Below are 23,291 nucleotides of genomic sequence, written 5' to 3' on the forward strand. Positions count from 1 at the left end.
GTGACTACTTTCCCTTGCTGTTCATTATATCTATCCAAATTAGGAAGTGTGGACAAGTTGGGCCGAAGGGCCTGTTTCCACACTGTATTGGTCCCGTGCCCTGAATCTTTCAAACAGTCATTTCGCATTATGACACAGATCTCATGATTTATTAACAGAGCTATCCCACCTCTGTTTTCCTTCTGCTTAGCTTTGCAAAATGTCAAGTAACCCAAAATATTCAGTAGGTCACCTTGCAAAAAGTCTCCAATGGTTGTGAGAGAAATTCGCCTATCATGTAACAAGTGATGTGTGAATTCAGATAAAGAGACTTTAATTTGTATTATTTGACAATCGTCCCATCCTCCACTCTTGTGGATATTCTGTCTCTTCCTCTCACGCTCTTCCAATCTTTACTCATATCACAATCTTCACAAATAGCCTTCTCATCAATATCTATATTATTTTAAGTTATCCTTTTCACCAGAACCTTTTCCCCCTATCTCACTGTTCATAAATTCACAGGTTCATAAGTGATAGGAGCAGAATTAGGCCATTCGGACCATCAAGTCTACTCTGCCATTCGACCATGGCTGATCTCAACCCTATTCTCCTGCCTTCTCCCCATAACCCCCGACACCCGTACTAATCAAGAATCTATCAATCTCCGCCTTAAATATATCCACCGACTTGGCCTCCGCAGCCTTCCACAGAATTCCACAGATTCACCACCCTCTGACTAAAGAAATTCCTCCTCATCTCCTTTCTAAAGGTACATCCTTTTATTCTGAGGCTATGGCCTCTGGCCCAAGACTCTCCCACTAGTAGGAGAATGGGGCTGAGAGGAAAAGGTAGATCAGCCATGATTGAATGGTGGAGTGGACTTGATGGGCCGAATGGTCTAATTCTGCTCCTAGAACTTATGAACTAATGAATGTATAAAAAACTGAGAATGTCAAAAGAGTTTTTTTGCCTTGATTTGTACATATTTTTAATTCGGAATAGTTTACGTTTGGAAATTAAAAATAATTAAGTCATACATTCAGGTCTGTGATGTTGTTAACACAAAACCAATAGTTTCACACACCTCAGAGAGTAATCCAGTTTCCTTCCACATACCAAATACTTGCGGGTTTGAAGGTTAATTGGTCTCTGTAAATGATCAGCCACGATCACATCGATTGGCGGTGCTGGTTCGAAGGGCCGAATGGCCTACTCCTGCATCTATTGTCTATTGTCCATAAATTGCCCCATAGTGTGCAGGGAGTGGACGAGGAAGTGAGATAACATCGAACTTGTGTGAACGGACGGTGGATGGTCATAAGATAATAAGTGATAGGAGTAGAATTAGGCCATTCAGCCCATCAAGTCTGCGCCATTCAATCATGGCTGATCTATCTCTCCTTCCTAACCCCATTCTCCTGTCTTCTCCCCATAATCTCTGACACCCGTACTAATGAAGCACTTCAACTCCCCGTCCAATTCCGAATCCGATCTTTCTGTCCTGGGTCTCCTCCATGGCCAGAGTGAGCACCACCGGAAATTGGAGGAGCAGCACCTCATATTCCGCTTGGGCAGTCTGCACCCCAGCGGCTTGAACATTGACTTTTCCAATTTCCGGTAGCCCTTGCTGTCTTCTCCCCTTCTCAGCTCTCTCTCAACCCTCTGGCTCCTCCTCTTCCTTTCTACTTCCCCCCCCCTCCCCCCCCCACCCTACATCGGTCTGAAGAAGGGTTTCGGCCCGAAACGTTGCCTATTTCCTTCGCTCCATGGATGCTGCCTCACCCGCTGAGTTTCTCCAGCACTTTTGTCTACCTAATGAAGAATCTATCTATCTCTGCCTTGATGCAGGACAGAACGCCACAGTAGATCCTTCTTCCCTGTGGCTATCAAACTTTACAACTCCTCCCCCTTCTGTCATGGGGTAGACTGAGACTTACTCCCAACCCTCCCCCCCCCCCCCCCCCACCCCCCCCACCCCCCTCAATCTTTGCAAATCCCCCAAGCCTTTCCACTCCTCACTTTAATTTCATGTTTCATGTGTTTTGTGTGTTTTATGAATGTTGGCAGATCAATTTCCAACGTGGGATAAATAAAGTTCTATCGTATCGTATAAATATCCACTGACTTGCCCTCCACAGCCTTCTGCGGCAAAGAATTCCACAGATGGGCTGAAGGACCTGCTTCCATGTTGTATCTCAATCCATTCACGCTGGGCATCAGGCATGTTACTAGATGAATGTGGCAAAAGGCAGATTGGACAGAAGACACAAAAAGCTGGAGTAACTCAGCGGGTCAGGCAGCATCTCTGGAGAAAAGCAAATAGGTGACATTTCGGGTCGAGACCCTTCTTCAGACTGAGAGCCAGGCGAGAGGGAAGCGAAAGATATAGACAGTGATGTGGAGAGATACAGAAGAATAGAATGAAAGATATGCAAAAAAGTAACAATAAGGGATAAGGGAAACAGGCCATTGTTAGCTCTGGGGCTTGGTGAAATCGAGATACAGACAATGAGACTCAACAAGATGACTTTGAGGCTGGTACAACTTGGGTGGGGGAAGGGATACCCTGGGCCAATGGTTTGATTTCAATGTCTCGCTCAAACAAAGGTTGCTCTGAGCACTCAGCAGTGTTCCCAGTGCGGTTTCTCCCCGGTACAGTATTAACATGTTATCCCAGATTTACAACATATATGGGCCTGTCCCACTTAGGCGATTTTTTCGGCGATTGTCATAGTCGTAGCAGGTCGCCGAAAAAACGGTGCCTGGACCCACCTTCGACAATGTCTACGACAGTGTCGGCAACAGCCCACCACCTATTCGATGTCAAGCTACGGCAAGCTACCGACAACCGACGACCCATAGATACGTCCACCTACGACCACACCTACGACAACCTACGTCCACCCGCGACAAGCTATGACAAGGTAAGACAATTCAGTCGCCGGTACCTGTCGCCGGTTGACGTAGGTAGTCGCCAATGGAATTCACCGATGTCAGCACCGGCGACAACCTACGTTAGTCATCCTGGCGACAGGCTACGATCGTTGACGTCAAGCCCACGGGCGCCGACTGTCGCCAAAAAGTTTTGAACATTTCAAAATCCAGCCGTGACCAGAAAAATGGTACGACTTTTTGTGCGACCGAGACCTCACAGGCGACACCCCGGCGACAGCCTAGTCGCCTGTAGGCGTCTAAAAAATCGCCTAAGTAGGACAGAGGCATTAAGCTTCCATCTGAACTTTGACTCCACGGATTCAGCTTCACCAACTCGGCCCAAACTCTCCCTGCCGTTTTCTGTGCTCACAAGCAAAGTGAATCTATCAGAATACATTGAACAGTGAATTTGGTGTGGCATGGTGGTGCCGCGGTAGAGTTGCTGCCTTGCAGAGCCAGAGACCCGGGTTCGATCCTGACTACGGGTGCTGTTTGTACGGAGTTTGTACATTCTCCCCGTGACCTCCATGGGTTTTCCCTGGGTGCTCCGGTTTCCTCCCACACTCAAAGGCGTGCAGGCCATTCGTCCCATCACGTCTACTCTATCATTTCCTCTCAACCCCATTCTCCTACTGCCTTGATGTTTGTAAAATTAAAAATTGTAAATTATCGCTGGTGTGTGGGATAGTGCCTGTGTACCGACGATCGCTGGTCGGCACGGACTCAGTGGGCTGAAGGGCCCGTTTTCGCGCTGTATCTCTAAATTAAAAACTAAACTGGTGGGCATCTAAAGCTAATATCAAGGCAATCCTTCTTCTTCTTGCGAATGAAACATAAATAAACCAAAGGACAAGTTAGATCTCACGCCGGGTGTTGAGCAGCCAGATTATTGTCTCTGCGTCAATGTCTGCCAGGCCCTGAGCTCCATTTTGTGGGTGGTAGAGCGGGCATCCAGAGATGACATGGTTGGCTGTCTGTTGTTCTGCTCCGCATTCACAGGCTGAGCTCTGGCAGAGCCCCCTTATCTCTACATAGACAATAGACAATAGGTGCAGGAGTAGGCCATTTGGCCCTTCAAGCCAGCACCGCCATTCAATGTGATCATGGCTGATCATCTCCAATCAGTACCCCGTTCCTGCCTTCGCCCCATATCCCCTGATTCCGCTATCTTTAAGAGCCCTATCTAGCTCTCTCTTGAGAGTATCCAGGGAACCAACTTCCACCGCCCTCTGAGGCAGAGAATTCCACAGATTCACAACTCTCTGTGAGAAAAAGTGTTTCCTCATCTCCGTTCTAAATGGCTTACCCCTTATTCTTAAACTGTGTCCCCTGGTTCTAGACTCCCCCAACATTGGGAACATGTTTCCTGCCTCTAGCGTGTCCAAACCCTTAACAATCTTAACAACATGCTGGCATTGAAACGCCCAACTCCAGTACGAAGTCTGTTGAGCTTCACCCATGCTCCTCCGGGGAGGTCAGACCCTGGACAGCTTTTATCTGGTGAAGAGATGTAGCTGTGTAATGGAGATGAGGTTGCCTTCCACTCCTGTGACCACTTGGTGGCTATCCAGTGTGCTTTTGTCTCAGTTGGCTGGATGGATGCTAGTTGTTTTCCATGTGGAGCAAAGGGGTGACGGGACTTCAGTCGGGGTGGCCTCTGCTCTCTGCTGATAGCCTGATGGAGGAGGTGATCTGGGTCCATGGCACGACGAGATAGTGCCAGAGTTGCTGCTTGCCTTCGGATCCCTGCAGGCGGAATGCCTGCAAGTATAGGGAGCTGCTCGACAGGAGTAGTTTGAAGGCACCCAGGTTGAAGGCATCATCGGGAAATGTGAAACCGGCTCTATTTTGCTCAGACCATTTACATAATTTGTATGTGGGAAAGATCTGCAGTGCTGGTTTAAATTGAAGGTAAACACAAAATGCTGGAGTAACTCAGCGGGACAGGCAACATCTCTGGAGAGAAGGAATGGGTGACGTTTCGGGTGGTGACCCTTCTTCAGATTTTTTTTTTTAATTACGTAGTTTGTAACTTGTGGCTTGGTTTGCCTGCTGTAAGGGGGACTGGGCGCTGGGATTAACTGGTACTTACATGGGAATTAGATACAGCCTTTGACACAGGGTTTTGAAAGCAGCTGCCTCAGTCGCCAATACAGCTCAGTGGTATAAACTGCACTCGTATGACAACTCAGCAGAATAGCCGGCTTCTGATCTTATTGTTCACACTTCTGCTGACTTCACTTGTTGCTGCAAACAAAAAGAAGCTTTTCTCCATTCCAAATGACCGCTGCCACAAAGCAGACATTGCGGCACGAGGATAAAAATATTAAAAAGATAAATGGACATAGAAAAACAAACGCACTTTGTGCTTTGGGGTAAAAAGAGATGAGAGTATGACTTATTCACAGAATATTCCACCATGTACGTCTTTGGAGAGTGGGAGGAAATCGGCACGGCGGTGCAGCGGTAGAGTTAGAAACATAGGTGCAGGAGTAGGCCATTAGGCCCTTCGAGCCGGCACCACTATTCAATATGATCATCGCTGATCATCTAAAATCAGTGTGTCGTTCCTGCTTTCTCCCCATATCCCGTGATTCCTTTAGCCGTAAGAGCTAATTCTAACTCTCTCTTGAAAACATCCAGTGAATTGAACTACACTGCCTTCTGTGGCAGAGAATTCCACAGATTCATAACTCTCTGGGTGAAGACGTTTACCTCATCTCAGTCCTAAATAGCCTACCCCTTATTCTTAAACTGTGACCCCTGGTTCTGGACTGCCCCAACGTCGGGAAGGGCCTGTTTCCGCGCTGTATCTCTAAATTAAACTAAATAATAGAGTCTGAGCGGTGCTTGGGGCACCTTCTGCGGCACGCGGCCTTCTAGGGAAGCACCACCGTTGACCTTAATATTACTAACAATCTGTGGAGAGCTGACCATATCGATGCAACGGCCAAGAAGGCACACCAACGCCTCTACTTCCCGCAGACTGAGGAAACATGGCATGTCTCCAATCACTCCAGTGACGATAAAAGGCTGAGAGAGAATGGATGTGGAGAGGATGTTTCCACCAGTGGGAGAGTCTACGACCAGAGGTGGTAGCCTCAGAATTATAGGACGTTCCTTTCGGAAGGAGATGAGGAGGAATTTCTTTAGTCAGAGGGTGGTGAATCTGTGCAATTCACAGAAAGCACTGAGAAGCTCATTAGGAAAGAATTATCATTGCCCTCTGCAATAGACCTTCCCCTGTCGATCACGACAATGCTGCCAGGTCCCGAGGGCTTGAGCTTAAGGGAGTGGTTGAGCAGGCCAGTTCTTCACTCCCTGGAGCTCAGGGGGATGAGTGGTGCATAAAACCATGAGGGGAACACATGCATCTTTTACTCATGGTGGGGAAATCAAGAATCAGAGGATATACAGTGCCCTCCATAATGTTTGGGACAAAGACCCATCATTTATTTATTTGCCTCTGTACTCCACAATTTGAGATTTGTAATAGAAAAAAATCACATGTGGTTAAAGTGCACATTGTCAGATTTTATTAAAGGCCATTTTTATACATTTTGGTTTCACCATGTAGAAATTACATTTGTATTATACACAGTCCCCCCATTTCAGGGCACCACAATGTTTGAGACACATGGCTTCACAGGTGTTTGTAATTGCTCAGGTGTGTTTAAATGCCTCCTTAATGCAGGTATAAGAGAGCTCTCAGAACCTAGTCTTTCATCCAGTCTTTCCATCACCTTTGGAAACGTCTATTGCTGTTTATCAACATGAGGACCAAAGTTGTGCCAATGAAAGTCAAAGAAGCCATTATGAGTGAGAAACAAGAACAAAACTGTTAGAGTAAGTAAGTACATTTTATTTATATAGCACGTTTAAATCAACTCGCGTTGAAACCAAAGTGCTTTACATGGAAGAAATAATTAGGTTTCCGTACATCCATATAAAACTTTTTAAAAAAAGAAAAATTACACAACACATTATAGAATTTAACATGAGAATTTAACAGCAGAATCAACATTTTCCACTGTGGGGAAAGGCACTAGAAAGTTCAGTCCTTTTCCTCTGTGAAACACCCGAGGTTGGGGCCTATTTGTGGCCTCCGCAGCCAGTCCGATGTTTTCAGGCCCTCTTGCCGGATGATGGAGCTCCGGCGTCGGGAGAAACACTCCTCAGCGGCTTGGAGTGTCTGGAAGGGTCGCTTCCTCCCCGGAGACCACGGCTCCCGAGGTCCGGCGAGAGATCCCAGGCTCCACGGTGTTTTAAATCCAGCGCCGCCCGCGGCTGGACGCTCCGCAGACCGCAGATCCTCGATGTTGGAGTTGGCGGTCACAGCACTCCGGAGCTTACCGCACGGCGACCCGGTAAGGCATCGCCCGCTCCGTGACGGTGTTTCAGTGCTGCGCCGCCGCCGAAGCTGGGGTTCTGGCCGGTCTGGTAGGAGACGCCGTTCCAGGCCCGATGGTAGGCCGCGAGGAAGGGACAAAGAAGTAGCTCGGAGGGAAGCCGCCTCTCCGACCAGGTAGGGACTAAGAAATAAAGTTTCCCCCTTCCCCTCCCCCACCCACCACATAAAAGAAGACCTCCAACAAACATTTTTTTTAACAGGACTAAAAATAAAAATAAAGAAGGGTGAAAGGATGGACTGCAGGCATCAACCAGACTTAGCAAAATCAGACTGTTTGGAACATCATTAAGAAGAAAGAGAGCACTGGTGAGCTTACTAATCGCAAAGGGACTGGCAGGCCAAGGAAGACCTCCACAGCTGATGACAGAAGAATTATCTCTATAAAGAAAACCCCCCAAACACCTGTCCAACAGATCAGAAACACTCTTCAGGAGTCAGGTGTGAATTTGTCAATGACCACTGTCCGCAGCAGACTTCATGAACAGAAATACAGAGGCTACACTGCAAGATGCAAACCACTGGTTAGCCGCAAAAATAGGATGGTCAGGTTACAGTTTGCCAAGAAGTACTTAAAAGTGCAACCACAGTTCTGGAAAAAGGTCTTGTGGACAGATGAAACGAAGATTAACTTATATCAGAGTGATGGCAAGAGCAAAGTATGGAGGAGAGAAGGAACTGCCCAAGATCCAAAGCATACCACCTCATCTGTGAAACACGGTGGCGGGGGTGTTATGACCTGGGCATGTATGGCTGCTGAAGGTACTGGCTCACTTATCTTCATTGATGATACAACTGCTGATGGCAGTAGCATAATGAATTCTGAAGTGTATAGACACATCCTATCTGCTGAAGTTCAAACAAATGCCTCAAAACCCATTGGCCGGCGGTTCATTCTATAGCAAGACAATGATCCCAAACATATTGCTAAAGCAACAAAGGAGTTTTTCAAAGCTAAAAAATGGTCAATTCTTGAGTGGCCAAGTCAATCACCCGATCTGAACCCAATTGAGCATGCTTTTTATATGCTGAAGAGAAAACTGAAAGGGACTAGCCCCCAAAACAAGCATAAGCTAAAGATGGCTGCAATACAGGCCTGGCAGAGCATCACCAGATAAGACACCCAGCAACTGGTGATGTCCATGAATCGCAGACTTCAAGCAGTCATTGCATGCAAAGGATATGCAACAAAATACTAAACATGACTACTTTCATTTACATGACATTGCTGTGTCCCAAACGTTATGGTGCCCTGAAATGGGGGGGACTATGTATAAACACTGCTGTAATTTCTACACGGTGAAACCAAAATGGCCTTTATTAAAATCTGACAATGTGCACTTTAACCATATATGATTTTTGTCTATTACAAATCTCAAATTGTGGAGTACAGAGGCAAATAAATAAACAATGGGTCTTTGTCCCAAACATTATGGAGGGCACTGTAGGTTTAAGTTGTAGGAAGGAACTGCAGATGCTGGTTTAAACCGAATATAGACACAAAATGCTGGAGTAAACTCAGCGGGACAAGCAGCATCTCTGGAGAAAAGGAATGGGTGATATTTCGAGTCGAGACCCTTCTTCAGACTGAAGAATGAACTTGTCCCTGTACAGAAGCATGCATTTCAATGAAGTCGTCACTGCGTTCCAGAAAGCCAACCTCACTTCCATTGAATCCATCTACATCCCCTCTCCCATTGTTCCCCGCGCATTTACACTATCCTGCACACACTAGGGATTATTTTACAATAACCAAGATAATTAAGCCTACAAACCTGTCATCACCGGGTGGCGCTGCGAGTGGAAACATCGCCAGCAGCCTGTCTGTCCTTTCGACATTTGTCATTATTTGTACTGTGTCTAAATGTATGATTTAATGTTTCTCAGTATCTTATGTGGAGGGTGGTTGGAGTGAGATTAGGGGGAACCGTTTTCAGTCCCTTTCCTCGACGGAGATGCATTTTCTCCTTGGCGCTTCTACGCCCTCCCCCTTGCAGCCTAACAACTGGTTTGGTGCGGCCTTTCCAGGCCGGAGCCCGGCCCAGAGCTTCAGCGGCAAGAACTTACTATCGCGGAGCCTGGGATCCTTTGCCGAGGGTCACCAGTGTTGGAGCTCCGACCGCGGGGGCCTGCTGACTGCAGCTGTCTTCGGAGCTTCTAGCCGCGGGCGCAGCGCGGACTTACCATCGCGGAGCCTGGGATTCTTTGCCGGGGATCGCCAGAAGAAGTGCTCTGACCGCTGGCCCGTGGTCTTTAACATCGTGAAGCCGTGGTCTCCGGTAAGAAGCGGCCAATTTGGGAACCGAGTGTGTTCTGATCCGTCCCGACGTCAGAGTTTCGATCACCCCGACGAGAGGGCCTGTACATCGGGCCGACCATAGAGCCGACTGCGGAGGGATCAAGGCCCCGACCACGGGTGAACAAAGGAGGAAGATTGACTGGATTTTATCGCCTTCCATCACAGTGAGGAATGTTGATTCCACTGTGGTGGATGTTTATGTTAAATTCTAATGTGTATTGTGTTCTTTTTACTTGTATGGCTGTATGGTAACTCAAATATCACCGTACCTTAATTGTGACAATAAATGTGAGCCTGTACTTGATCTTTGGAGTGTGGGAAGTGTGGGAAGAAACCGAAGATCTCGGAGAAAATCCACGCAGGTCACGGGGAGAACGTACAAACTCCGTACAGACAGCACCCGTAGTCGGGATCGAACCCGGGTCTCTGGCGCTGTAGGTGCTGTAAGGCAGCAACCCTACTGCTGCGCCACCGTGCCGCCCACTCTTCCTACATTTCAGTAACATGTGGCAACCTAAGCAAGGGCAATGCAGCGTCACTTAAAGATCATCCTCTACATCCCCGACTGCACTACTGCAACTCACTTCTCCTTGGCATCAGCTCCACCTACATCAACCGACTCCAACTGGTCCAGAACGCAGCCGCCCGACTCATCACCCACACCAAATCCTGGCATCACATCACTCCAGTCCTCAAACAACTTCACTGGCTTCCCATCTCCCACCGGATCACCTACAAAATCCTGGTCCTTACCTACAAAGCCCTCCACCATCTGGCCCCCCCATATCTCACTGACCTCCTCTCCCCCTACCAACCCTCACGGTCCTTCAGATCCACATCAGCCGGTCTCCTCTCCATCCACAAGTCCAACCTCCGCAGTTTTGGGGACAGAGCCTTCTCCAGGGCAGCTCCCAGGCTCTGGAACTCCCTCCCCCAACTGATCCGCAATTCCGTGTCCCTCACCATCTTCCAGTCCCGCCTCAAGACCCATCTCTTCACCTCTGCCTATCCTTAGCCCCACGTCCCACTCCCTTTTCATCTGTGCATTAATTGCCTCATATTGTGTTTTGAATTGTATTCTGTCTTTACTTTGTGTACTAGTCATGTCTCTACTATTTATTTCATTCCCCTTACATGTTTTTCCTCTACCTGCTAAATTTTTGTAAGGTGTCCTTGAGACTCTTGAAAGGCGCCCACAAATAAAATTTATTATTATTATTATTACAGTAAAGCAGATTCATTATTCTTCTTACATGCTGCGCCACATCTTCCCCGATGACGTTGCTGTGCTTCATATAGTCTGCAACAGCCCCCATCAGCACCATGTCGAACGCCTCCACGTACGGTGCCATATCTGGAAGTACAAGAGTGACATTTAAAATAAAAAGATCCAATACTTAATAATTAAGCATTGTTAAAGAGTCAAAGTGGAAACAGGCCCTTCGGCCCTGCTTGCCCACACCGGCCATCATGTCCCTGCTACACTAGTCACACCTGTCTTAATTTGGTCCATATCCCTCCAAACCTGTCCTATCCATGTACCTGTCTAATTGCTTCTTAAACGTTGGGATAGTCCCTGCCTCAACTACCACCTCTGTCAGCTTGTTCCATACACCTACCACCCTTTGTCCAAAAATGTTACCCCTCAGATTGCTTAAATCTTTTCCCCTTCACCTTAAGCCTGTCTTCTGGTCCTCGATTCATCTACTCTGGGCAAGATATTCTGCGCGTCCATGTTCATAACATTGAAAAATAATTCATGAGAGGAATAGATCAGGTAGATGCACAGTGTCTCTTGCCCAGAGTAGGTGAATCGAGGACCGTGTGGTTTTTGTCAGGGGGGCTCCGGTTTCCTCCCACGTTCCAAAGAGGTACAGGTCTGCTGCTTAATTGGCTCGGCATAATTGTAAATTGTCCCTAGTGTGCGGGGATCGCTGGTCAGCACGGACTCGGTGGACCGAAGGGCCACTGTGCCACCCGCAAACCGTTAGCTTATCACACAGTGTAATCGTATCACACAGCCAATGAAGCACATTTGAAGCAAAATTACCATAATTATGTAGGTAAATCCACACAGCAAAATCCAGAGGTGCATGAAAAAGATCAGTTATATAAGGAATGCACTGAGCGACTCCCATCCATTGAAGATATGACTAGATTTTTTCTGGCAATCAAGCCTGTGACTGTACTGGTGCATAATTACGTTTTTTTTGTGTGCAAATAATGTAATTATCTTCAATGCACCATTTTTTCTGGATAAATTGCCCAGTTGGTATTGGATAAATTGCTGCAGTTGCTGTTTTAGTTTTCTCTTGCTGTTTAAATACACTGCTGCCAGTAGAGAGAATATTGACTGGTCGTACCACGGCCTGGTTCGGCAACTCGACAGCCCAGGAACGAAAGAAGTCTGCAAAAAGTGGTGAGCACTGCCCCCAGTCCATCACGGGTACTGACCTCCCCCCATCGAAAGGATCTACAGGAGTCGCTGCCTCAAAAAGGCAGCCAGCATCATCAGAGACTCACACCACCCCGGCAACGCCCTCATTTCATTCCTGCCATTGGGAAGGTGATATGGGGCCTGAAAACGTCAGGAACAGCTTCTTCCCTTAGGCTATTAAAACACTACAATCTTCAAAGCTCTGATCTACATAGACTAATTTTGTCTTCTGCACTATTATTTAGTATCCCAAAATGGAATAGATATGTAAAGAGAGTACTCCGCTATATCCATAAAATGTTTGTAAAACATTTCAGTGTGTGTGTGTATATGAATATGTGTGTGCACACGTGTGTGTGTGTATATATATGTGTGTGTGTGTGTGTGTGTATATAAATATATATACTCAAGAGTGACGGTGGTGCAGCGGTAGAGCTGCTGCCTTACAGCGAATGCATCGCCGGAGACCCAGGTTTGATGCTGACTACGGGTGGTGTATGTACGGAGTTTGTACATTTTCCCCATTACCTGCATGGGTTTTCTCCGAGATCCTCGGTCTCCTTCCACATTCCAAAGACGTGTGTGTGTGTGTGTGCGTGCGTGTGTGTGATCCCACACACACTAGGGAAAATTCACACTTATACAAACCCAAGCCAATTAACCTACAAACCTGTACGTCTTTGGAGTGTGGGAAGAAACCAAAGTTCTCGGAGAAAACCCGCGCGGTCACGGGGAGAACGTACAAATTCCGTATAGACAGCATCCGTAGTCGGGATCGAACCCCTGTCTCTGGCGCTGCAAGCGCTATAAGGCAGCAGCTCTACCCCTGTGCCACCGTGCCACCCAAGTTCGCACTTTTACCCAGAGAGCGGCTGCCAAGGGTGGTGGTGAAGGCAGATCCGACAATATGATTAAAGAGGTTTTTCAATAAAGGCACGGATCTGCAGAGAATGGAGGGATACAGGTCACATGCAAGTTGTGCAGATCAGTTTATCTTGCCATTATGTTCAGCATAAACATTTTGGGCTGAAGGGCTTGGTTTTGTGTTCTTTTTACATTGAATTTCAACTTGGTGGCATTATGGAAATTCCTCACAATTATATTTTTTTTGTTTAGAAATACAGCGTGGATACAGGCCCTTCGGCCCACCGGGTCCGCGCCGACCAGCGTCCCCTGCATATTAACACTAGCGTACACATTCTAGGAACAATTTTTACATTCACCAAGCCAATTAGTCTACAAACCTGTAAGTCTTTGGAGTGTGGGAGGAAACCGAAGATTTTGGAGAAAACACACGCAGTCACGGAGACAAACTCCGTACAGACAGCACCCATAGTCGGGATCGAACCCGGGTCTCTGGCGCTGTAAGTGTTGCAAGGCAGTAACTCTACCGCTGCATCATTGTCATACTTCCGCACCCTCATACTTCCTAATTCTTCAATAAATTTAGCCCAAGTGTTGGATATATATCAAATCTCTATTTTTATAAACACAGCTACACATTAAAACCAAAATTGGTTGCTTATATCCAGATGGGTTAAGGAGAGCTCAGCTTATCGTTTTAAAGACTCATTCGGTTTCCCTGGTCATTTTGTTGGTGGACAATTCTGCTGAGCTTTTATTTTCTCCATGTTCTTTTGCCCTGCAGTGGGTTGTCACTGTTTCCCCCAAGAAGTTGCAGTAAGTACCCAAAGTATGACAAATAGTACTCGAGGACTCGCAAAATAAGGGATTTGTCCTTGCCGTGATTATTTTAAATGAATACGTTGATGTCCCTGAGATGGAGTGTACGGTGGCGGTGGCCTGTCGGTGATGAGTATGGCGGGATGTGCAGTCTCAATTCTGGTGAGTTCTGACCTGGCTCACGAGTTCAGAGAAGAGGGCTGCACAGAAAACCTGTGCGTGAGTTAGTTTGTGGAGAAGCTATAGCACTGTAACAACCCCACCCTCTCGGCCGCAGAAGTCAGAGTCCCAGTGGTATGAAGAATCATCACGACTGGAGACTTCTTGGCTGCAGTGGGTGGCCGCGTCGTCTTCATTGCTCTGACTAACCTCTCGCATTCCACAGTGCGTTGCTGCGTCCAGCCATTGGTTCCTAAAGATCTCATCCGCCGGGAAAGCAGACTTTCCATGAAGGATGAGCATGTCCCAAAGGTTGAACTGGACTACATGGTACCAGTTGCAAGGCTACGCCTTCACCTGACAGTATGTACTGTAAAAAGTGGCCAAATAGCCTAATTCTGCTCAACTCACTCCTGAACGTGACCATAAATTAAACCTAGAAACATAGAAAATAGGTGCAGGAGTGGGCCATTACCGCCATTCAATATGACCATGGCTGATCATCCAAAATCAGTACCCCATTCCTGCTTTTTCCCCATATCCCTTGATTCCGTTAGCCCAAAGAGCTAAATCTAACTCTCTCTTCATAACAAGAGGAGTTGAGTATAGGAGCAAAGAGGTCCTTCTGCAGTTGTACAGGGCGCTGGTGAGACCACACCTGGAGTATTGTGTGCAGTTCTGGTCTCCGAGTTTGAGGAAGGACATTCTTGCTAATGAGGGAGTGCAGCGTAGGTTTACAAGGTTAATTCCCGGGATGGCGGGACTGTCATGTGCTGAGAGAATGGAGTGGCTGGGCTTGTATACTCAGGGATTTAGAAGGATGAGAGGGGTGAAACATATGAGATTATTAAGGGTTTGGACATGTTGGAGGAAGGAAATATGTTCCCAATGTTGGGGGAGTCCAGAACCAGGGGCCACAGTTTAAGAATAAGGGGTAAGCCATTTAAAATGGAGACGAGGAAACATTTTTTCACACAGAGAGTTGTGAGTCTGTGGAATTCTCAGCCTCAGAGGCCGTTTCTCTGGATACTTTCAAGAGAGAGCTAGATAGGGCTCTTAAAGGATATGTGGAGAAGGCAGGAACAGGGTACTGATTGGGGATGATCAGCCATGATCACATTGAATGGCGGTGCTGGCTCGAAGGTCCGAATGGCCTACTCCTGCACCTATTGTCTATTGGCTAAACAGAAGTGAATCTGCACTCATAAATTCTAAGAGAAGCTCAAGCTCATTCAAGAACGAATGCAGGATTTCGCACAGTTACCTCCATTGTCTCCATTCATGGCATCAGATCCTGGGGACCGCGCGCCAGGTATTTTTAAAGATGCCAACTCCAATCTTTCGACAGACTTCTCCAAACGTTCTACCAGATCCTCCAACTCTGCCATTGTGGATATTCTGAAACACACAAAATTGGCAAGTGATTAGTCGACACTAGGAACAGATCAATGTGCATTTAGCATAAAAGGATATAGTTAAACCTCAAGCAACCAGATCATAAGTGATAGGAGTAGAATTAGGCCATTCGACCCATCAAGTCTACTCCACCATTCAATCATGGCTGATCTATCTCTCTCTCTCTCCTAACCCCATGCATCTGCCTTCTCCACATACCCTCCGACACCCGTACTAATCAATAATCTATCTATCTCTACCATAAAAATATCCACTGACTTTGCCTCCAAAGACTTCCGTGGCAATGAATTCCACAGATTCACCTAAAGAAATACCTCCTCATCTCTTCTTAAATAACTTTTCTTTAAGTCCTAGACTCTCCTAGTGGAAACATCCTCTCCGCATCCACTCGAACCAAACCTTTCACTATTCTGTACGTTTCAATGAGGTGTCCCCCCTCATTCTTCTAATCTCCAGTGAGTACATGCCCAGTGCCGTCAAAGGCTCATCATAAGTTTTAACTTACTCATTCCTGGGATCATTTTCATAAACCTCCTCTGGACCCTCTCCAGAGCCAGCACATCCTTCCTCAGACATGGTGCCCAAAACTAGAGGGCGACACAGTGGCACAATAGCATCATAGAGTAATCTAGCCTGGAAACAGGTCCTTCGGCTCAACTTCGGCATACGTAATGCTAGTATTTATTTCAACAAGACTAGATACAAAAAAAACAGGGATGTAATGCTGAGGCTCCACAAGGCGCTGGTCAGACCACGTTTGGAGCATTGTGACCAATTTTGGGCCCCATATCTGAGGATGGATGTGCTGGCTCTGGATTGGGTCCAGAGGAGGTTTACGAGAATGATTCCAGGAATGAGTGGGTTAACATATGATGAGCGTTTGACGGCACTGGGCCTGTATTCACTGGAGTTTAGAAGGATGAGGGGGTGAATCTCATTGAAAATTACCGAATAGTGTAATACTATTGGATAGAGTGGGCGTGGAGAGGATGTTTCCGCCAGTGGGAGAGTCTGGGACTAGAGGTCATAAACTCAGAATAAAAGGACGTTCCTTTAGGAAGGAGATAAGGAGGAATTTCTTTAGTGAGAGGGTGATGAATTTGTGTAATTCATTGCCACAAATGGCTGTGGACGCCAAGTCAATGGATATTTTTAAGGCAGAGATAGATAGATTCTTGATTAGTATGGGTGTCAGGGGTTACGGGCAGAAGACAGGAGAATGGGGTTAAGAGGGAGAAATAGATCAACCAAGCTTGAATGGCAGAGTAGACTTGATGGGCTGAACGGCCTAATTCTGCTCCTGTCACTTATAAACTTGCCCACACCGACCAATATTGAAAGAGCTAATAGTTAAATCTAATAGTCAAATCTAAAATGGAGTCATTCTTCTACAAAAGCATGATCTAGTAGAACAAAAGAATGGCTCGGTGCCAAGTCTGAATGACTTTGTAAATTATATGCAAACACAATATGGAGGACAGGTTGCCTTTTCAATAAAGTAATTAAGATGGAATCCTGCAGTAATAACATGTGCTTCATTCAAGGCGATAAAGCCAAGATTGAAAAAATAGCTGTCGCCCCAGAGATAAGTAATAACTTGTTATTGGATGAGCTTGATTTGGACCCAGCTTTCCTATATTCTGAAAGGCTGCAGAATCTTTCAGTCATGCCACATTCAGACTTAGTAGCAGTGTTTTACTGATAAGAAAAATGTATAATTGTGCTAACTTCCCTTTGTTCTGTGAGTGGGAGCCCGAGAAGCACTGAGCAACGTTTGTGCTCAATGTAGATCGTTGCCACTCCCGTCTGACAAATCAATTAAAGATTGCCATGGTCTACTTTTAACATTTTTTGTTGCTATCTGCTTTTTAAGAAACAAACTTTGACAACATGTCCCATCTACACTAGTCCCACCTGCCTGCTCTTGGCCCATATATCCCTCTAAATGTGTCCTATCCATGTATGGTAAAGATGTAGCCTCACAGCATGAGAAAACCTGGTTCGATCCGGACTACAGGTGCTACCTGTACGGAGTTTGTACGTTCTCCCCGTGGCCGCGTGGGTTTTCTCCGGGTGCTCCGGTTTCCTCCCATAGAAATTAGGTGCAGGAGTAGGCCATTCGGCCCTTCGAGCCTGCACCGCCATTCAATATGATCATGGCTGATCAATTTGTGTAACCCCACACTCTAAAGATGTACAGGTTTGTAGGTTGAGATAAAATGCTGGAGTAACTCAGCGGGACAGGCAGCATCTCTCCAGAGCTACTCCAGCATTTTGTGTCTATCTTCGGTTTAAACCAGTATCTGCAGTTCCATCCAACACACAAGGATTGTAGGTTAATCAGCTTTGAAAACACTAATATGAGTGAAGCATCCCACACTGTAAGTTGTATCTCCACCCTCAATAGTATCAAGGCCCCAAATAAAAGATAACTGTCTAAATTAATGACATCGATTCTGAAAAATAAAATGACATAAAATCTCCAAATTGTACAAGACATTGGCGAGGTCACATTTGGAGTATTGTGTTTGGTTTTGGTCACCCTGCTACAGGTAGGATGTCGTTAAGCTGGAAAGAGTGCAGGTAAGTTTCATGAGAATGTTGCCGAGAATCGAGGGCCTGCGTTACAGGGAGGTCATATGGTCAAAAGTGATAGGAGCATTAGGCTGTTTGGCCCATCAAGTCTACTCCATTCAATCATAGCTGATCTATCCCTCCATACCCGCTGAGTTTCTCCAGCATTTTTGTTGACCTTCGATTTTTCCAGCATCTGCGGTTCTTTCTTAAACTATCCCTCCCTCCAAACCCCATTCTCCTGCCTTCTCCCCATAACCCTTGACATCCATTCTAATCAAGAATCTATCTTCAAAGACCCACACCATCCTGGTTGCCATCGGTAAGAAGGTAAATCTGTAACATCCAGGTTCAGGAACAGCTTCTTATCCACAGCCATCAGGCTATTAAACACGACTTCAAATAAGCTCTGAACAATAACAGTCTATTGTTATTATTGCACTATATCTGTTTATTTATTGTGTATATATGGTCTATGGTCTATAGACACGCTGAACTTTTCTCCCCGCCTGTTTGGCGGTGAGTAGTCGCCCAGAGTCGTACCTTTTTCTGGATTCTCAACATGCTGAAAATTTTCGGCAACCTGCTGCGACTATGACGGGTGCCGGCAAGTCGCCGAAATAAATCGCTTAAGTGGGACAGGCCCTTTAAGCGCCTTGGGAAGGGAATTGTTTGCTTGTTAAGAGGCTTCTTGCTGCTAGCAGTTGTTTGCTGCTCTATTCCATTTGCAGGAACCTTGTCCTATCTCGTTGTTCATTAGCAACTGTTTTCCACAAATAGCTCGACTACGTAACATGTGTCAGTCATACCCAAACACATTTACACACACGTCAGCTACACTGTTGTCAATGTCTTCTAATTGGCCAAAACTCTGTGTATTTGGTTTACTTTGCTCCTTGAGGTACCAAGGTCTAAGCGGAAGCTCAGAGGGGATAGAGCCTTTTCTGTTGCTGCTCCGGCACTCTGGAACACCTTGCCGCTGCACATCAGACAGGCCCCCTCACTGTCCATCTTCAAATCCTCCCTAAAAACACATTTTTATTCTTTGGCTTTCGACACTGGCTGAGGCATTGCTCCTGTTCTTAGTGCTTTTAATGTCTTTTAATTTTTAGTGTGTTTTTTATAGTCCTTCGTTTTACGGATTTTAATGGTTTTTAATTGTTTGTAATAGCTTTTTGTCCATGAGTTCTCATGTACAGCACTTTGTGGCAACTGCAGTTGTTTAAAGTGCTTTATAAATAAAGTTATTATTATTATTACTTTTAATGTATTGAACTTTGTTTGTTTAAATGTGGAAACAAGGAACTGCAGATGCTGGTTTACATAAAAACAAACAATGTGCTGGAGTAATGTTGGTAAGGTGGTGCACTGGTAGATTTGCTGCCATACAGCGCCAGAGACCCGGGTTTGATCCTGACTACGGGTGCTGTGTGTATGGAGTTTGTACGTTCTCCCCGGGACCTGCGTGGGTTTTCTCCGGGTGCTCCAGTTTCCTCCCACACTCCAAAGACGAGCTTCGGTAAAAACTGTAAATAGTCCCCAGTGTGTAGGATAGTGCTAGTGTACGGGGATCGCTAGTCAGTGCGGACTCGGTGGGCTGAATGGCCTGTTTCCACACTGTTTCTCTAAATCAAGTGGGACAAGCAGCAACTCTGGAGTAAATCAGTGGGTCAAGCAGCATCTCTGGCATTATTCAACGGGTCAGGCAGCATCTCTGGGGACCCACAGCGGGTCAGGCAGCATTTCTAGAGTAACTCAGTGGGTCAGATACAAGTAGTTTCTCCAGCACTTTGGGGTTTTTTTTGTAACCTATTCATGTTCTACAGAGATGCTGCCTGACCTGCTGAGTTACTCCAGCACTTCTTTCAAGAAGGAACTGCAGATGCTGGAAAATCGAAGGTACACAAAAAAGCTGGCGGAACTCAGCGGGTGCAGCAGCATCTATGGAGCGAAGGAAATGGGCAACGTTTCGGGCCGAAACCTTTCTTCAGTCTGAAACCCTTCTTCAGTCTGAAGAAGGGTTTCGGCCTGAAACGTTGCCCATTTCCTTCGCTCCATAGATGCTGCTGCACCCGCTGAGTTTCTCCAGCTTTTTTGTGTACCTGTGTCTTTCTTTGTTTGCTTGTTATATTTTGTTATCTATTGAGAACTGTGTTACAGACTTGTTCTTCTCCTGCAAGTAAGAGTTTTATTGTTCTGTTTCGGTACATATGATGGTCTGTAGGATAGCGCTAGTGCACGGGGTGATCGCTGGTCGGCGCGGACCCAGGGGGCCAAAGGGCCTATTCCCGCACGGTATCCCTAAACTAAACAAAGGCAAATTCAATGCTAGCATTTATATCAAGAGGACTGGAATACAAAAGCAGAGATGTAATGCTGAGGCTCTATAATGCACTGGTCAGACAGTATCTGGAGTACTGTGAGCAAATTTGGACCTATATCTGAGGAGTGATGAGCTGGCTCTGGAGAGGGTCCAGAGGAGGTTTACAAGAATGATTCCAGGAATGAGTTGGCTTGCATATGATGAGCGTTTGACAGCACTGGGCCTGTACTCGCTGGAGTTTAGAAGGTTGAGGGGGGACCTAATTGAAACTTACAGAATAATGAAAGGCATAGATAGAGTGGATGTGGAAAGGATGTTCCCACTGGTGGGAGAGTCTAGGACCAGAGGTCACAGCCTCAGAATTAAAGGGAGCTCTTTCAGAAAGGAGGTGAGGAGGAACTTCTTTAGTGAGAGGGTAGTGAATCTGTGGAATTCATTGCCACAGGCGGCTGTGGAGTCCAAGTCGGAGGATATTTTTAAGGCAGGGATAGACAATTTCTTGATTAGAACGGGTGTCAAGGGTTAAGGGGAGAAGGCAGGAAAATGGGATTAGGAGGCAGCCATGATTGAATGGCGGAATCGACTTGATGGACCGAATGGGCTAATTCTACTCCTATAACTTTGTGAACACCGGTCATTCTCCCCTCTCCTGTCAGATTGAAAATATAAAAGCTTGAAAGTGCATACGATCAGATTCAAGAACAGATTCTTCATCGCAGTTATTAGACACTTGAACAAACATTTCATATGATAAGGGCCCATTCCCGATCTTCCAATCTCCCTCACTGCAGCCCTTGCACCTTTTTTTTCTATCTGCACTTTCTCTGCAGCTGTAACACTAAAGTCTGCATTCCAATTCCTTTTGCATTACCGATGATGGACCTGTGCATGGCACGATTTGCTTGGATCGCACACAAAACAAAGTTTATCATGTATCCCTGTACACAGGACAAGAATATAGTGAACCCAATAACAACGCAGCAGCTAAACATGCAAAGAAACGGTTCCTATCATTCATGGCAAAATCCCTATCTCTGCTGTAGACTTAGAATCAGGGTCATACAGTGTGGAAATAGGCTCTTCGGCCCAACTTGCCCACACCGACAAACATGTTCCACTATACTAGCCCCACCTGCCTGCGTTTGGCCCATATCCTCCCAAACCTGGCCTATCCATGTACCTGTCTTACTGTTTCTTAAACGTTGGAATGGTTCCAGCCTCAACTACTTCCTCTGGCACCTTGTTCCATACACCCACCACCCTTTGTGTGAAAAAGTTAAGGGCCTGTCCCACTTGGGCGACAACGGAGCGTCAGTGACTGACGCCCGTAAAACGGTCAAGTTGCACGCCATACACGCTGATGTATGCTGCCATGCAGGTGGCGCCCGGTTAGGGTTGAGGCTGTAAAATATTCTTCCTTCAATGCATAGATTTTAAACATTAATATATTAGATTTAATACAATAATATCAATTGTGCAAATGAAAAGATGTCTTGAGTCGTGTAGTTTTATTTATAGACGTATTGGTCCGCTTCCAGATCCGATCACCGTCTCTATAACTTTTCACGAGGATGGATTCAGTGAGTGCAGACTGAACTCCCCCCCTCCCCTCCCCCATCCCTCCTCCCGCCCCCATCCCTCCTCCACTCCTCCTACCCTTCTCCCCCCTTCTTCCCTTCCCACCTCTTCCTCCCATCTCCCCCCTCCACTCTTCTCCCCCTTATCCACTACACCCTCCCCTTCTCCCCCTGTCCCTCCCTTCTCCCATTCTCCACCCCCCCCCCATTTGTGGACCCAGCCTGCGACCAATGATTCCCCACACACGCTACGGAAAATGTATACAAACCTGTGCGGCTTTGGAGCATGGGAGGAAACCCAAACTCTAACCCCAGCCCTAGCCCTTAGCCTAACCCTAGCCTAACCCTAGCCCTAACCCTAACTCTAGGTTGATAGGCTTGGTATAAGTATAAATTGTCCCTAGCGTGTGTGGGATAGTGTGTGGGGGATCGCTGGTTGGTGCGGACTCGGTGGGCCAAAGGGCACTGTATCTCTGAACTAAATGTGACACAGGGATCCCAGGGGTTGGACTCGAACCCCCAATGTTCTGCCTGCTCCTCATGGGAACTAAACTGTTGGCCACGAGTTGTCCCAGAGGCAGATCTCTCTTCCAATGGTCTCTCCAAACCTCCAGAGGCAACGCGCTTTTCAACTGGGTACAGGCAATGTTGTGAATGTACCAGTGCCACCCACCTGCTCCGGCCACTGAGTCTAAATACCCACCACCCAGTTTGAAGCAAGGCAAGGGGGCGGAAGGGGGGGGGGGGTGTTGTTCCCAAAGTCTGCATTTATCCCATAGTCAATGTTACTAAAATAGATGATGTGGCCTTTGTGCAGTACTATTAGTGGGATCTAGCAGTCACAGGCTGGGTCCACAAATGGGGAGCGTCAGGGAAAGTGGAGGGGTTGGAGAATGAGTAAAGAGGTTCTTCTGCAGTTGTATAGGGCTCTGGTGAAGAAAGACTGGATAGACTCGGTTTGTACTCGCTAGAATTTAGAAGATTGAGGGGGGATCTTATAGAAACTTACAAAATTCTTAAGGGGTTGGACAGGCTAGATGCAGGAAGATTGTTCCCGATGTTGGGGAAGTCCAGAATCAAGGGGTCACAGTTTAAGGATAAGGGGGAAATCTTTTAGGACCGAGATGAGGAAAACGTTTTTCACACAGAGAGTGGTGAATCTCTGGAATTCTCTCCCGCAGAAGGTAGTTGAGGCCAGATCATTGGCTATATTTAAGAGGGAATTAGATGTGGCCCTTGTGGCTAAAGGGATCAGGGGGTATGGAGAGAAGGCAGGTACAGGATACTGAGTTGGATGATCAGCCATGATCATATTGAATGGCGGTGCAGGCTCGAAGGGCCGAATGGCCTACTCCTGCACCTATTTTCTATGTTTCTATGGTAAGACCACATCTGGAGTATTATGTACAGTTTTGGTCTCCTAATTTGAGGAAGGACATCTTTGTGATTGAGGCAGTGCAGCGTAGGTTCACGAGATTGATCCCTGGGATGGCAGGACT

The 23,291-nt window shown here is 46.6% G+C and overlaps 1 protein-coding gene across 2 annotated transcripts in view; it reads right to left on the minus strand.

Annotated features, from left to right (window-relative positions):
• cap2 (cyclase associated actin cytoskeleton regulatory protein 2) overlaps window positions 1-23,291 on the minus strand; it is a 145,147-nt gene that overhangs the window by 99,729 nt on the left and 22,127 nt on the right. Inside the window, exons 2-3 of one of the 2 annotated variants that reach the window (XM_033013917.1) lie at window positions 15,161-15,300; window positions 10,877-10,977 (exon numbers count right to left, since the gene is read on the minus strand). In XM_033013917.1, coding sequence (XP_032869808.1) covers window positions 10,877-10,977; window positions 15,161-15,290 — 231 coding nt within the window. In that variant the 5' untranslated portion in view covers window positions 15,291-15,300. The remainder of the gene's footprint in view (window positions 1-10,876; window positions 10,978-15,160; window positions 15,301-23,291) is intronic. The other variant, XM_033013924.1, reaches the window with a different exon arrangement.

This window comes from Amblyraja radiata, chromosome 2 (assembly GCF_010909765.2).
Source record: "Amblyraja radiata isolate CabotCenter1 chromosome 2, sAmbRad1.1.pri, whole genome shotgun sequence".
NCBI classification, from domain to species: domain Eukaryota; kingdom Metazoa; phylum Chordata; class Chondrichthyes; order Rajiformes; family Rajidae; genus Amblyraja; species Amblyraja radiata.